We start from the raw sequence: 17,094 nt of genomic DNA, 5'->3' as shown, positions 1-17,094 counted from the left end.
GTTCACATAATCAATTTCTAAAACAGATTACTTTAAATTTCAATAAATTACACAATTATGTTAGAAAGTAATGGAAATATCTTGACCTTTCAGGCATTTGGGGCTTTTCATAGGAACAGCACTCTATGCTGTGGAGTTAGGCATTCCAGGTTGGAATTCCAACTCTCACTTTCTAACAGTGACTCTGATCAATCACTCAACTACTCGGAGCTCAGTTCCCTCACCGGGAGTACGAGGCTAGTAGAAATCTATCTCACAAGGTTGTTGGGAACATTCAATTAAAATCGTCTGTGTGCAATACTTTACACACAGTAAAGGTTCTTTTTTTCAGTTTTTCGTTTCATCTTCTTAGACTCTTAGATCAATGAAATGTTGAGTGTTTCCTCAGATACATTCTATATTTATAATTTAGTAGTTTAAACATCTGACTTCCTGGAAGTGTGAAAAAAGAAAAAAGAAAAAAGGCTAACTAGTTTTTATTGCATTATGATGTTAATTTGACCGCTGAGCCACCTGCAGGGCTATACTTAAAAGTTCTAAAGAACACTGTCCCATATATGTGAAAAAATCAGTTTAACTATGAAATCTAAAATACATAAAGTTAAAAATATGAAAATAGGACTACCCCCACCTATCACTTAACTTTTCATTATACTCCATTTGAGTCAGCATAATCTTTATTTCAAAATAACATTTTTATTATATAAAAATGTAAAAATCCAGCAAAACTAGAAATACCAAATATATTTTCCTGGGCTTTCACATTGGTTGATTTTTATTTGCAAACTCTTTTTCAACACAATTTACAACCTTATCCCCATCTGCAGTCTGATTATACAAGTGCTAAGTGGCAGAAAAGTCTAGAATAAATACATCAAAAAAAAAAAAAAAGAGGCAAAGCTGTGGAACTAAGTTGCATGCAACAGGTCTGTGAGGATGGGGGAAAGTGTCGAGGAAATAAAACAGAGTAAGACAAAGTAATTGGAAGGTGTTAGCTAAAGTTCTTTCAGTCATCTTTATCTTTTGCTCCATGTTTAAGGATGCGTGTGAACTCAATGTAATTGAAATTTCCCTTTTTGTCAATAGGCGCTTCTCTGTACAGCTCATCCACTTCCTCATCTGTGAACCGATCTCCCATTGTTGTCAGCAGCTCTCTCAGGTAATCTTCCTGAATGGTGCCTGGAAGACACAGAAGGAAGGGAACCATGAATACTTCCTGGAACTTTAATGGTTAATTTCTACACTAGGTCAATCTTACAAAATATTTCAGAATATACATATCTGAACAAACAAAATAGTGAACTAAGACATGTAATTATATCATTATGTTTTCCTATTACTTTTAGAGTTCTTTACAATATTACATTGAATCATTAAAAAAGTTTAGTTAACAGATTATATGCATGAGTGATGGTACATCTTTGACAGAAATGGGGAAGCAGGAATAGGGTGCAAGGTACATCTGAGGAGGTGATGTGGGTACTGAGTTAAAATGTAGGGTTAATATAGAAGAAAAGATGAAAATGAGAGAGTAAGGAAAGTGAATAGCTAGGCTTTACATACTTCAAAATGAGAAGGGGAAAAAAAACCCTAAAATTTTAATAGCTCAAGTTTGTTAACTACAGTCATGTGCTGCTTAATGGATACATTCTGAGAAATGCATCATTAGGATATTTCATTGTTATATGAACATCAAGTGTACTTTCACAAACCTAGATGGTATAGCCTACTATATACCTAGCTATAGGTATAGCCTATTGCTCCAGGCTACAAGCCTGTACAAACATAAGATTAAATCAAGCACAAGATGAAGGATGTAATGAAGGGATGCAACAAACACGAGATGTATGAGGCTGCTGCTGGTCTAACACACAGCATACTGCTTTACGGAAAACTTTTTTTCTTAAAAGTAGAAAGAGTACACTCTAAAATAACAATAAAAAGTGTAATATAGCCCTGGCCAGATAGCTTAGTTGGCTAGAGCATCATCCTGATACAAGGTTGAAGGTTCAATCCCCAGTCAGGACACATACAAGAATTAACCAATGAATGCATAAATAAGTGGAATAAATCAATATTTCTCTCTATATATAATCAATCAATCAATAAAAGTTTAAAAGAAAGTAGTATAGTAAATACATAAACTAGTAACAGTCATTCTCAGTATTCTGTTCTGTACATAATTGTATGTGCTATACTTTTATACAACTGGCAGCGCAGAAGGTTTGTATATACCAGCCTCACCACAAACACATATGTAATGTGTGCACTCTGATGTTATAATGGCTATGACATCACTAGGGTGACAGGAATTTTTCAGCTCAATTATAATCTTGTGCGAACACCACTACTGTGCTATCGGTCCTTGATCGAAGCAGCTGTTATGTGGCACATGATAGTATACTTTCTGGTGTGATTTATAGTCTCTTGAAGAAGTTGCTTTTATTATTTAAGAACTACTATTTAACAGACATCCTCTTTGGCTTTCAGGAAGCTCAGATCCAAATTCAAAGAGTAACACCACAAATTCTGTAGCTTTATGACCTACATACATCTGTGTCCTAGCCATTCTCAGTTATACCATTGTAAATAATAGTTTCCCTTTATTCATTTTAAAAAATGTGTACATTACTAATTTTTTTCTTCTTTTTTAAAAAAATAGTTTTATTGATTTCAAAGAGGAAGGGAGAGGAAGAGAGAGAGAATCACTGATGGGCTGCCTCCTGCACACCCCACACTGGGGATTGAGCCTGCAACCCGTGCATATGCCCCGACCAGGAATCGAACCTTGACCTCCAGTTTCATAAGTCAACACTCAACCACCGAGCCATGCCGGCTGGGCAACTAATATTTTTCATTTCCTAAAAAATGTTTCAAACAGTCTGGAATAAGGACATAAACAAAGAGCACCCACCAGTTGCTTCTTCATCAAAGCAAGCAAAAGCATTTCTGATGACATCTTCTGGATCTGTGCCATTTAACTTCTCACCAAACATTGTGAGGAACATGGTGAAATTTATGGGCCCTGGAGCCTCATTCATCATGGCATCAAGGTATGCATCTGTTGGATTCTTTCCTATAAGAGTTCACATTTTAAAATTTAAGGACAAAGATCTAATTTCAACAAATAATTGCTCTGTTATTCTCCCCAACACATTTAAAAAGGTATATCATCCTCACATGAAACTAATTTTTCAATTAACTGAATTAAGGCCATTTTAAAAGACAACTTATGACATCAAAAAAATCTCTGATACACCATTATAAAAAGGGGCTTAGGTTGAATGTTGGTCATTTATTGATACTTTCTATAACTTTTCTTTCACTATTTTAAACAAAACAAACACTTAAAACTATGGTCCAGGCAATGCCATGTTATTCATTTTGAATGTTGATAACATAAAAGACCATCAGGGCATTTTAATACCAATTATTAAAAAAATATATAAATATTCATATTTCCAATTGTGGTACAGTTGCCCATGTCACTAAACTGCATTCTTGTTTAGTGCTGTTCATAATGGAAATCTTAATCTTGGTTCCAACTGAGAGCATTCTCCCTCTTCTAGTGCAGTAATGAGGGAAGTGCCCGACCCTTCTCTCAAAGTTGGGAGTAATTCCTCTGGAATGGCCACATATGGTAGGAGTAACAACGAATGGAATAGTGGTTTAGAAGGAATAGTGGAATAGAAGGTCTGGAATAGTGGTTTGCATTTCAGTTCTGCCGCTGGCTGTGTGACCTGCGAGAAAGTGGCAGGTGTCTAGGGTTTACTTTTTAAATCTGTAAAAGGGACTGATTAAATTTGGTATCTGAAAGGTTCCTTCTAACATTAAGTTTGTATGATTCTCCATGAAAAGGACATCTGTAAATTAGATATTCATATCTAAGGAGGCACCTCAATATTACATCCAAGTGCAATTAATGATAGTCAAATCTAGAATTATGGTTCATATGTAAAGTTTTAATCCTGGGAACCTGGGTGAAGTTTTAATTGCAAGTTGGTATCTGTCTTACTGCTTTACAATCTTCACTCATACCTACTCAACACACCAATACAAAGATTAGCCCAAAATTAATCTCTAGATTCATTGAATAAGTAAAAATAAGGAAAATGATCTACTTGTCTACCTTCAGATTTAATCCAACTCTCTTGCAGCAATTTTTTTTTTTTTAAAGTGTAATCCAAAGGTGTCAAGAGAACATGGGTACAAAAAGACATAGGGACTTATAATGAATTGGTTTAGGCTAAACACCTGTGGATCCATTCAAGGCATACAATATAATTTGTTGATTTGAAAGGTAAATACATGCCTTAAATGGATGGGGTTCCCCAAAATAGAAGGCCCCAAAGTCAACTTCTTATACTACCGTCACTCATAAATTATGTGAGCATGTACTCTGATCCTGATATAGGCTTGAGTGTTCAATCTTTGTAATATAACTAAGTCTCTCAATTTTCTTCAATGGGCTTCTTCAGTAGTGACCTGCCCAGAGAGTACACATAGTTAGTTATTCTTAGTGGAAAACACTGGGATCCAACCACCTGCAACTCAACAAATTAGATCAGTATCTTGATTCTACTCTTACTCTAAATAAAGGAAATGCCACAAAATGTTAACAATTGGTAAAGGATATACACATGTTCATTATATTTGTAGGCTTAAATTTTTCAAAATAATATGTTAGGAGAAAAAATAAAAAGAAGACAGAGGAACGAATTGCATTGTGATTACTAAAAGGAAAAATATAACAATCTCTCTCTCTTTGCTCTCTGGCTCACAGTCCAGCACAAGAACACTCCAGAGTGCAGAGCCTAACTGCAGGCCAGCCCTGAGCTGCACCCTGTCCATGCCAGTCACTTTGGTCTATCAAGAAGTGGGCTTGTTGTTCCTTTCTCCAATCTATAAAATTAGTGCTGACTGGGCGCACAACACAGAGAGCCTTTTGGGCCTTCTTTTTAAGATCAAAACAAACAACAACAAAATCATAGAAGGAATATTAAAACAACAGCCATAATAAAAAAAATAACAAAGGGCAGTTTACGTTTACTTTTTTAAAAAATATATATTTTTATTGATTTCAGAGAAGAAGGAGGGGGGTGGGGAGAGAGAGAGAGAGAGAGAGAGAGAGAGAGAGAGAGAGAGAGAGAGAGAGAGAGAGAAACATCAATGATGAGAGAGAATCATGGGATCAGCTGCCTCTTGCACACCCCCTACTGGGGATCAAGCCTGTAACCCAGGCATGTGCCCCTGACCTGGAATTGAACTGTGACCTCCTGGTTCACAGGTCGATGCTCAACCACTGAGCCACTCCTGCCAGGCTACTTTAAATCATTTATCTTTACATTTTTTCTTTTCTTATAAAAAACTTATAAATAAAATTGTGAAAGTCCCCTTTCCTGTGTTCCCTTTTCCAGTAGCAATGCCCTTCCTCCCGAGACTATCATCATTTATCATTGTTACTTCCTACCTATAAACTGCCCTCAACATTTATTACTAACTGGCTATATTATTAGTTACACATTTTGTTATAAATTCCAATATTTTGCCACCTAGCCATCTCCTGGCCGCTCACCTAGTAGACCTGTAGTATTGAGCTGAGAGGAACTGAGGCCGCCTGGCCAAGTACCCGCCAGGTCCCCAACCCTACAGGCTTATCCTCTTACGACTGGCCAAACCCCAACATGGCACCTCCCACCCAGGCATTTCTCAATACGCTTTAGAGACAGGGCAGGAATATTTGAACATCTCACAGAAAATAATTCATAGAATGCTGAATTATTCTTTTTTGAAAGCAGGCATATTAAGAATATAAAAGTCTACCTAGAGAAGCGAGCATATCATGCAAATCTTCCTTGTCAATGAAACCATCTCTGTTCTGATCAATCATGTTGAAGGCCTCTTTAAACTCCTGAATCTGTGACTGGTCAAACATGGCGAACACATTGGATGTTGCGCGCTGGGGGCGCTTCTTGGTGGTCTTGGTCTTTGCCTTTTTGCTCGACATTGTGGCTGCTTAATTCTAGAGTTAAAAAGCAAAAGCAAAAAAGAATGCATAAAACATAAAGCAAAAAGAGAACTTATAATACCTAAAGTTAATGAGTAAATATATCTTAATGTAGAATTATTACTTCGAGTAGGAATAAATATATATTTAAACTCTATTTCCAATGTGACAATTAAATGGCTAGAAAAAAAAGCAGTTTCGAAGAAATTAAGAAACAATAGATATTATTGATGTAGCTTCTCCTAAAATTTCATTAAACCCATAATTATTAAGTGGGAATTAATTTTAAAATATATAACAACCTAGCATTTACTGAGTGCTTACTATGTGCCAAGCACTGTTATGCAGACATGAGGCTCCCCTAAAGAGAAAGGCTCTAAAATTGGTATCTTATTTTTACAAGGACTGTCTCATTACATCCTCACAACAATCCTCCATTTTATTACCAATATTGCATAACCTTTCTGAGCCTCAGTATTTTTAAAACACGGTTTGAAAAGCAGGGAAGCCCACTCAATACTCTGTTTTACAGCAAAACACAGTATCTACTCTAGTGCACGTAAGAATTAAATGAGATAACATACACAAAGAAACTAGTATAGTCACTGTATGGTACATGTTAAAAAGGCTATCATCTTTTAAAAAAAATCATCAAAACATGTTCTTTAATCTTGCATCCCTTCTTGCTACCTTTTCATTTCCCATTTCCCTTGACAAAGCTTTCAGATTAATACTCAACTGTCTCTGTTTTCTCATCTTCCCAATAACTCTGTACATGGTGTTTGTAGTAGCCTCCAATACTCTATTGAAAGCCACCAATAATTTAAATGCCAAAAAGAATGAACACTTTTCATCATTTTTTATTTGTAATTTTAAATAAAAATTTAAAATTTTTATTTTCTGAGTCTGAATCTTAGCTCCACCATTATTACTACATATAACCTCAGAAAATCCAAGGACACCAGAGTAATTTTTTGATCCAATGTCTATTCAATCTTCACAACTTCCCTATGAGATAGATACTACCTAGGTTTAAAAAAAATCCGTGGCCCTTGTGCAGTCAAGAATTTAATTTTGCCCAAAGAAAGGTCTGGCCTTTGTCCCTGGCTCCTGGGAAGTAATCTCTAAGCCAGGGGTCCTCAAACTTTTTAAACAGGGGGCCAGTTCACTGTCCCTCAGACCATTGGAGGGCAGGACTATAGTTTAAAAAAAACTATGAACAAATTCCTATGCACACTGCACATATCTTATTTTGAAGTAAAAAAACAAAACGGCAAAAACACCCGCATGTGGCCCGCGGGCCGTAGTTTGAGGACGCCTGCTCTAAGCCCTTGAAATGTCACACCTGATATCTGGGATCTTGGGTCACACTAGATTTCTAACGATGTGATTTACCATGGGCGTTTTGGGTCATGTGTTATCAGTTGACCTCTCGAGGGGTTGGAGACTGAGGTAAGCTGTGCAGCAGTCAACTGTATCTATGTGACAGAGCTCCAATAAAATCTATGGATATCAAGGATCAAGTAAGCGTCCCTGGTTGGCAATACTCCATGCATACTCTCTCACCTTGCTGTCAGAAGTCAATACTGTCCATGAGAGACGACAATTGGAAGCTCTGCATTTAGAAGACTCCTGGACTCTGCACCATGTGTCTCTTCCCTTGGATAATTTAAATCTGAATCCTTTTACTGTACCAAACCATGGGTATAACAGCTTTCAGTGAGTTCCGTGAATCCTAGCAAATTATTGAACCTGAGTTATCCTGGAAACCTACACTTGCCATTGGTGTCAGAAATAAGGGTGGTCTTGGGGACTGTTCTTTAACTCTGCAGCCACCTAGTGTGAAAGCAGATGACTAGCTATGGCAGTGGCTGAGCAAGGGAATTTTTCCTTCTCTTTCTTCAATCTATAAAATACCCCACTTGGGTGTTTTGAAGCTTGGCTTAATGGCGAAGTTTTGAACAGAGCAGATACAGGCTCAATGTAGTAATACCATCATTTCTTTTAAAAAAAGTTTATTTTTTTCTCTGTACTTCATTTAAAAACAGTACACTTACATATGTATATAGTATCTATAAAAACTATACATATAGACACATAAAATGAAAAATGTGAGACAAAGTTGTAGCAAAACAATCAATCTGAAGAGAATTCTGGCCCACAAAGAAACTACTATTCTTGGTCTCCTTACCTACTGAGAGAAGTAGGCTTTCTCCACTTTCTCACTTCCCACTAACTTTCCACCCACCACAATCTGGCTTTCTTTTCTCTACTGCAACTACTTTCAAATGACCAAATCCAGTCTAAATCTCCTTGGACCACTCTGCTATATCTGATACCTTTTTATTCCTCTTCAGAGCCTCAAAAATTCTTGGTCTTAGTCAAAGTCACAGTAGACATGAACTGTCCCAATGGAAAGAGACTGCAAGGTTCCCAACCTTGAAGACCTTACACTCTAATGAGGAAGGCTCCTAAACATTATATTGGAAAGACTGATTTATGTAAAATGCTGTATTTGACTTGGTGTGACCCACATAATCTCTCTCAGTTCTATGGCTGGTCCTCCTCCATTTTCTTGCTAAGCCTTTATCTCCTCCACTCAATTATATTAAATATTCATGTGTTCTAGCAGTCAGGACTTTGCCTTGCTTGGATGATCTCACTGACTCTCACTGTTTTGACAACACCTATGTTTCCTAAGTCTGTTATCTCCAGGCCTGACCTGTCCTTGAGTTACATACTCAAATATCCAATTGCTTGTGAAAGGTATCCACTTGAATATCCCAGACACTCATAACCATTGTGTTGAAGACTGAATTATCTTCTCCTTCCTAAACTTTCTCATCCTTTTGTTTTCTCTCAATTAATGGCACCATCACTTACCCACTGACCAAACCAGAAACCTAGGAGTCACCGTGACTCATCTCTATCCCTGATGATTCAAGCCTTGCCTCTTAAATATTTCTCAGATTTGTTCATCTTCCTCATTCCTCAGCTGGGCCCTCATCATCTCTTTGTGCATTTCTATAGCCAACTAACCAATATCCTTGCTTCTTAGTCCCCTCTAAACTACCCTTTATATTCCAGCCAGAAGTGTCTAAAACATAATTATGACATTACCATTCCCCCTTTAAAAATCTTCTTTGGCTTTCTACTGCCTCATAGGACAAAGTATAAATTCTTAAGCATGGTGTACCAGATCCTCCTCTGTCTGCTCTAGAATGACCTTTCCAGCCTCATCTCTAGACCTTCTCTGCTCTGTACTTTTCCTTCAACAATACCACACTGCTTGTTTGGGCCCAAGGCACCATGCAGTTTCCTGTGTACTATACTTTTGCTCTTGCTATTTTTCTAGCTCAAAATGTTTTAAGACCAGAGAGAGAATTAAAAGCCTACTCAACTAATGGCTACTACCATTTATTGAGTGACTCAGGTGCTAAGCACATTATACGCATTAAATTTAACCAGTATATGCATTAAATTTAACTGGTATATGCCTGCTTTACAAATGAAAAAAACTGAAGATCAAAGATATTAAATAACTTGCCAGAGGTCACCTAGTGGCAAGCTAGGAGTCAAACCCCCTTTACTTAAGGTTATTTCTATCTATATATTTTCTCTGTATGAAATGTTCTTCTAATATTTGGAGTTTACCACATTAAAAATAAAATCTTTCAATACTACCAGTATAATCCAACACTGATTTCTGAGCAGCTACTTTCCTCCAAACTCAGATCTAGACAAACTGAGTTTCCAAATAAATGCAAACTATCTGGGGAAACCAATGTACAGAATACTAACTGCACTGTGGAATGGTAAGAGAATAAAATACCAATGACACTCCGGAATCGTGCAGTGCAGCAGCCCTAGTTTGGGTTTGATCAAGCGGCAGTATTTCCTATCAGTCATAGTCTTGGCTTGACATGATAGGTAAAGGCTTGAAACCTTTACCTAGGACAGTCAAATTAATGTTTAACCTATAACCGTAAAGAAAAAACAACCAAACCTTACCCTTAAACTACAGTTACAGAAAATAATATCCATATATAACATAGCACATGATGTAATGAATAACCCTCAATAGCAGGAAGGACTTCTTACTTCCTCTTCAAATTTTTAATTATTTTTTGTAAATTTCCAACATAGAGTGAATTTAAGCTCCTAAGTAGTGTTCACAGAGGTTATAAGAAGGGCAGGAATATTAAAAAAACAACAACAACAACAAAAACTGGTATTGTAGGTGGCTGTGGCATCAACATATTCAAATAATTAAATACTTGCAAAATCACTTGCAATACTAATGTGCAAATCAAAATCACTTGCAATACTAATGTGCAAATCAAAGGTTATAAGAAGGGCAGGAATATAAAAAAAACAACAACAAAAACTGGTATTGTAGGTGGCTGTGGCATCAACATATTCAAATAATTAAATACTTGGTAAAATCACTTGCAATACTAATGTGCAAATCAAATCAAATGGGCACATTTGTATTGCAAAATCACTTGCAATACAAATGTGCCCATTATTAATGATAATGGGCACCATAATCATTAATAAGCGGAAACTGCTTGTGAACATCATTCAGCCTACATAGCTTTATTGGAAGCCTGTGAATATGGTGATGGGGTATATTCTATCAGCTATGTATGAATTCCTCAACATTTTTTTAAGGCTTCTTCAAGTATCTTAAATTAGCTAATTGCTGTCACCATATGGCAAGTAAATATGGCTCTCACAGTAGTTAACCTTCTGCTTTTAATCTTGACTGTACATTAAAATCACCCTGGAAGTTTAAAAAAACTGATGCCTAGGTCCTACTCAAGTTTAACTGAAACTGAATGTCCATGGGCAGGGCCCAGGAATCAGTATTTTTTAAAAACGTACCAGATAATTCCAATGTACTTTGAAGGCTGAGAATCACTACATTTACTACGTAGAAGGTATTGGCTGATTGTGCGTTTAGTTCCCTTTAGTTTTTAAAATTTGGTCATTATGGTTTAATGGTGATGCGGGAGAACAGGATTCTAATTCCAGTACTGTCATTTTCAAGTTGTATGGCCTTCAGTTATTTTAGCTTTCCCGGTTCTCATTTTTTTCATCTATAAAATAAGTTAGGTAGATCAGAAGTCACAAACTGGCAGTTACCAAAATATATGCAGTCTGTAGGAAGTTCATTTAGTACCCCCAGGTATGACCTTTTAAATGCCTTTTTAAATTATTGAATTCATTTTAAAAACCTGAATATTTTACTTTAATAAAAACAAATTTCAGAAATCTTGGAAAACTATATGAATCACTTGACCAGCATTCCCCTGTAGATAATGAGTGTTCAGTGAGCAATTCCTACTATTCCCTCTTATCTTCCTGACAGAGTCAGTATTTGTTTATGTTACTGCCTGTACCCTGAGTTGAACTTGTTCCCTGGTGGTAGCCAGTATCCAAAATGGCCCTCAACATTTCCTCATGTCCTTGTGTAGTCCCCTCCAATAAAAAAGACTGTTGATCTGTGAAACGGTAAGGGAGGTGAAATAATCTTCCTTCTACACTTCTGAGTTCTTCCTGACACCACTGTAATAATAGATTAACACGAGAAAAAAAAAAAGAGGAGTTTATTAACATGTATACCTCATGTATACATGGGAGATATCCAGGGAAAAAAACAATTATCAGAGGTGGCTTAGAATTCAGGCTTAAATATCATCTTCAGCTGAAGACAAAAAGAAGAAAGATATGTGAAGGGTAGAAGCTAGTTATGGAAGGTTACAAGGAAAAGCAAAGCAAACAAGGGTAAGGTTTGTCATGTAGACTTAAATCAGGTCCTTCTTCACTGATAGAGTCTAAAGTTAGCTACAGAGAGTAATCTTTGTCCTTCCTGGTAGAGGGAAGGAAACCTTTGTAAATTTGTGTCCTGCTTTTATGTTTGTTTGGCTTCTAAATTGCCTTTAGCTCAAAATAGTATTTATGCCCAAGTGGCATATTTTGGAATGACATATTCTGCTAGCCTTCATAACCAATGGGATATTGCAAAAATAATAGTGTGACTTTGTTGTAACAGACACTGCAGCTTTTGCCTTGCTCTCTTTTGGATCACAATCTGGGAGAAACCAGCACCAGGTTATTAGGGTAGTATGCAACCCTAAGGAAAGGTCCATGTGGCAGGGAACTGAGGCCTCCTGTCAATAGTCAGGATCACCTTGCCAGTCATGTGAATCAGCCATCTTAGAGGTTGATCTTTCTTCAAGATTGCAAACCCAGCTGGCATCTTCATGAGGCCTGGAGCCAGAACCACCTAGTTAAGCTGCCCTGGAATTCCTGACCCTCAGAAAGTGTTTATTGTTTTTTTAAGGTGCTAAGTTTTGGAATAACTTGTTATATAGCAATAGAAAACTAATAAAGCCATGGTGTTTCCTTAGTCTCTTTAATATTAAAATAGGTCATACCTTTATGTCAGAGATAACCACAGAATTTTGAAAAGTTCAAAGGGGCCATAATCAAGTTTGCACTGGATAGGGAATTTTCTATTTCTGGTTATAAAATGTCAATTCTTTCTATTCAATTTGTCTCCAACTTCCGTGGGTTCCACTTTTAACTGCAACAGTCATCCCTTCTTCAACATTCCCATCACCACTATCCTGTTCTTCTTGCTGATCCCTATGCTGATTTGCTTGCTAGTTCCTGCCTCCTAATTGGAATTTCCTTTAGGGCAGTCCTTGAATGACTTTGCTTTTAAAGTACTGGTTGAAAAACTGGTAGCACAAAGTTGCTACTAAAAAATGAGGTTATTAAGGAGGGAAGAGGAACTGGTTTTGTGAGCAAAGGGATGATATAAAGTTCAAGTTTTGGCCAAGTTACAGTAGAATGGCAGAAGAGATGCCTGAAGCAGGATGCTTAAGAGATCTCCTTTGGCAAAGCCAACTTCTGAGCAAAGGCACAGGGTGAGACTGAGAATGGATGAACACAAAAAAGCAGAGAGCAGCAGTTCTTGGGCTGAAACCTAAGATCATTTCTGATTCAACTGTCATCTTCACCAAGGTCTATTTTTATAAATTTCTTACAGATTCCCAAGTTCATTACCATAGTTTAGACTAATGTTTGTGCTAACTGGATACATGAGCAACAGTTTGAAAACAGCAATCATAAAAAAAATTTAGTATTTAAGTCAAAATACCCCACAAAATTAACCTCATATATTTAATGACGTGATTTTTTTAAGCTGCATATTTAGGCAAATATGTAATCAATTCAATAAATTATATCTTTTTTCCCCAAAAGCTTTACTCAATTTTTACATCTTTTTTCTCAGCACCAGTTAAACTTTCCTTGTAGTACATGGTTAAATTTTAATATTTAGCACATGCTGTCATTTATTTTTATACTCACTTGAGGATACTTTTTTGCTTGTTTTTTAAACTTATTTTAGAGAGAGCGGAAGGGAGAGGGAGAAACATTTATGTGTTGCCTCCTGTACCTGCCCCGACTGGAGATGGAACCTGCATAGGTTATGTGCCCTGACCGGGAATCAAACCCACAACCTTTTGGTGTACGGAACGATGCCCCAACCGAGTCACCTGGCCACAATAATAATGTCATTTCTTCATTATGGATTTTATGATTGTCCCAGTTGGCAGTAAACTTTCCATCCTTTGAACTCCTATATAACTTTGTTTTATTACAATAAAATTTATATATGATGAAATGCACAGATCTTAAAATAAGTTTTGGTAAATGTGTATACTCATGTTACCACCACCCCAATCAAATAACAAATGTTAACATGATGCCAGAAAGTTTCCTCGAAGTCAACCATCCTCTCTTATGGGCAACCATTGCTCAGATTTCTATCACCATAGATTCATTTTGTCTTTGACTTCTTATAAATGGAATTATACAGTGTACATTCTACGTGCCTGACTTCTTTCACTCAATGTAATGTTTTTGAGATTCGCCTACCAGTGGTTCATTCTTTTTTTTTTTTTTTTACTGCCTAGTAGTATTCCATAGCCATGCCCATTTACATATACATTTTTATGACATTTAGCCTTTCTACCTTGGATTGCAGGTCTACTAGAGTGACTTACACACTGCAGGTGCTCAATAAATACTAGTTACGTAAATACATAAACATGCTTCCTTCCTATCACAAATAGTTACATATACAGATGCATATAAGGTAGGACCTGGATCTGATTCCCAAAACAAGGCTTTTCTCTATGGTCTACCCATGGATTAGCATAAACTCCACTGAACCCTTCCTGCAGAGATCCTTACCAAAATTACCAGCTACCGTTATTTTATACCTGGAAGAAACAGTACTAATAATAGCCAATAATCAAGTGCTAAATATGTGCTAGGCACTGGTCTAAGCATGTTATGTGTTAACATATTTAATCCTCACAACAACTTACGATATAGATGAAACTATTATCCCCCTTTCTTAGATGAGAAAAACAGGGCAAGAAGAATAATCAATTTGCCTATGGCCATGCAGCTAGAAAAAGGTAGAGCTTAGATCCAGGATCTGTCCTCAGGAAGTCTAGCCCCAGAGCCTGTATCACTAATCTATAATATATCCTGCATATAGGCAACTGAAATTCTCGACCATGAAAATACACATAGCCAGATGGGAGTAATAAGCAATGCCACCACACTGCTCAAGTGTGAAATGAGGAAGATCCCAAAGTTGGTGGCAATGAAAACCATTCCTAGATATCTGGTGTGTGAATCTTGGGAGAGGGATAACGAGCCTCATTTAGGGGGTCCAAGTCCACTTATCTTCGCTAACCCCTACAGCCCGGACCTGAGGATTGTCCTTCCTTCAAAGTCGCAGTTTGTCTTGTCTAAATTTGGTCCTTTTGAAACATAAATGAATGTTGACTCAGCCATTGTAGTTGTTTCATTCAACAGAGCCTAAACAAACACAAACTTGTATATTTTGTTATGAAGTCCAGGAGGGTCCACCTAATGCTTACAGAGAAAATGGGTGGCATCGAGTGAATCCCTCAAATGATCTTAGGCAAGTTATCTCACTTCTCTTGGTTTGTTTCCTCAATCATAAAATGAAAGACAATCTATAAAGTTCTTTTGAATTCTAAAATGCTTTTCTTATCAACTGACCAATGCAATTTCATCTTAAACAAAGGCTGCCAAACTAATCTCTAAACACCCTTTCTTCATATTACCTCCTTGGTGAAGAATCCAAAATGACTCCCTAATGCCTCTTACATAATCTTTTATTTTTCCTCAAGTTTACAAGGCATCCATAAAAAGGCCACATTTACCTACCCATCCGCCCACCTTTACTTCCAACTATTATTCGTTACAGTTCTGTTCCATTCAAGCTCGTCTTCCCACCATGTCCTTTCCACTCGACACAAATTCCCACCTTTGGTGCTTTTGGTCTTGTTACCTCCTACCACCGATCCAGCCAGAAAAATACTAAATTCTCCCTTCTAGGGCTGACTCCAAGGCTTTCAACGAGGTCACAATTCAATTGAAATCCTTCCTGATTTTTATTTATCCTTTTCTCCAATCAACACGAATGCACTAAATCTTTACAAGATGCAGTGAGACAACTCCTATGCACATCATGACATTTTAGCCTATACCAACCAGCACCCGGGGCCGTTTCTCTAATATTTCCCTTGGACGTTCCATCTAAGGCAAGAACCGTGCGTCACTAGACTCCCGTCTCCCCCAAAGGATCAAGCCCTGTGTGCGGTACAGAACAGGGCTCAGCACCGAATCGACGGACTGGGCCCGCGGGGGCAGGGGCAGGGGCAGGCACCAGGTGTGATGTCACCCTGGGTGACGCAGGGCCGGGAGCCCGGCCACCTCTCCCAGCCGGGCCTTTCCCAGGCCGGCTTCACCCGCCCGGGAGCTTCCGTTCAGGCCTGGCCGGGCGGTGGCTAGGGCTCCGCGCCCACCCTGACAGCTCCCCCCGCCCCCCGCCCTCCCCTCCCAGGAGCAGTCTGACCGCCGGCGTGTGGCGGGAGGGAGCGGGGGCCAACGGGGCCCAAGGGGTGTCGCGCGCGGGGGCAAGAGCCACTCACCGCCGCCAGACACCAGAACGCGGGTGGTCCTGCACCAGACGACAGGCGACTACGACGATCGCGGAGCTGTGGCGCGACCGAGGCGGCGCCCTGCACTTCCTGCCTCGGGAGGCGGACCGGAAGGCGCACCGGAAGGCGCGGCGGGAACCAACTCGGGAAGGGGGTGGGCTGTGCGGCGCGGTTCTCGGTCAGGCTGGAGCGAAGCCCGCCGCGTCCGCCGGGAGCGGGGCTGGCCGAGGAGCACGGCCGGGGTTCTCGCTGGCTTCCTCAGCCCGGCTGGTGTGGGCGGGGGGGGGGGGGGACGATGCAGCCCCGCCGCCCGTCTCGCCCCCCCTCTGCCGCCGCGGGTTCCCGCGCCCTTCCGCATTCCGCGGGCGCCGGGTTGGGCCTGGAATTTGACCCGGGCGGGGCGGGGCGGGGCGCGGCGCGGCCCCTCGGGTTTAGGGGTCCCGGGCGTCGGAAACCGCCCACCCGGGCTGCCAGAATTAACCAATAAAAGTACAGCGGGACTAGTTCCATTTGAACTTCAGGTAAAAGGAATTTTTTAGGTATGTCCCACGAAATACTGGAGAAGGTAAAAGGGCGCGGGCTCCTGTCTGCGGGCAAACCTTTTAAAACTGCACTCCAATCCGAATCATCATGTACTCTTTTTTTTTTTTTACCCTCAAATTATAAGGTTTACGGTACCAGGCCGGGGACAGTAGGTTTCATTCCCTTTCCAACCATGAGAAAGTTTATTCAAATTACGTGCTTTCCTTTGGGTCATTCAAGTGATGTCAGAAACACACGCATACAATCGCTCACATTACTGAGTGATCTTGGCCAAAAAGGAAACCACGAAGCTACATTATTCAAGTTTTGTTTTGGTTACTGTTTGTGGCTGTGACCGTCAGTTCCCTCAGCCTGGAATAATATGGATAGCACTATTTCTGAATGGAGGCTAGGCAACTTAATAGCAAACCTTTATTGAGCACTTGTGATTGCTTGAATGCGTGCTGGATGCTGGGGAGATGAATAATTCATTTATATTCTAGA

The 17,094-nt window shown here is 39.1% G+C and overlaps 1 protein-coding gene across 1 annotated transcript; it reads right to left on the bottom strand.

The window, feature by feature from the left end:
* Window positions 1–674: 674 nt before the first annotated feature.
* Window positions 675–16,345, bottom strand: LOC307106725 (myosin regulatory light chain 12B). Its single transcript, XM_079783396.1, has 4 exons — window positions 16,060–16,345; window positions 5,824–6,022; window positions 2,915–3,076; window positions 675–1,179 (listed from the first exon to the last, which is right to left on the bottom strand). Exons 2-4 carry the CDS (start codon window positions 6,005–6,007, stop codon window positions 1,007–1,009), a joined length of 519 nt encoding a protein of 172 aa, XP_079639522.1. The 5' UTR covers window positions 6,008–6,022; window positions 16,060–16,345; the 3' UTR covers window positions 675–1,006.
* Between the last annotated feature and the right edge of the window lie 749 nt (window positions 16,346–17,094).

This window comes from Cnephaeus nilssonii (genome assembly GCF_951640355.1).
Source record: "Cnephaeus nilssonii genome assembly, chromosome: 11".
Taxonomy (NCBI): Eukaryota; Metazoa; Chordata; class Mammalia; order Chiroptera; family Vespertilionidae; genus Cnephaeus; species Cnephaeus nilssonii.
The sequence above is the reverse complement of the archived record's forward strand: the minus strand, read 5'-3'. Positions and strand labels throughout refer to the sequence as shown.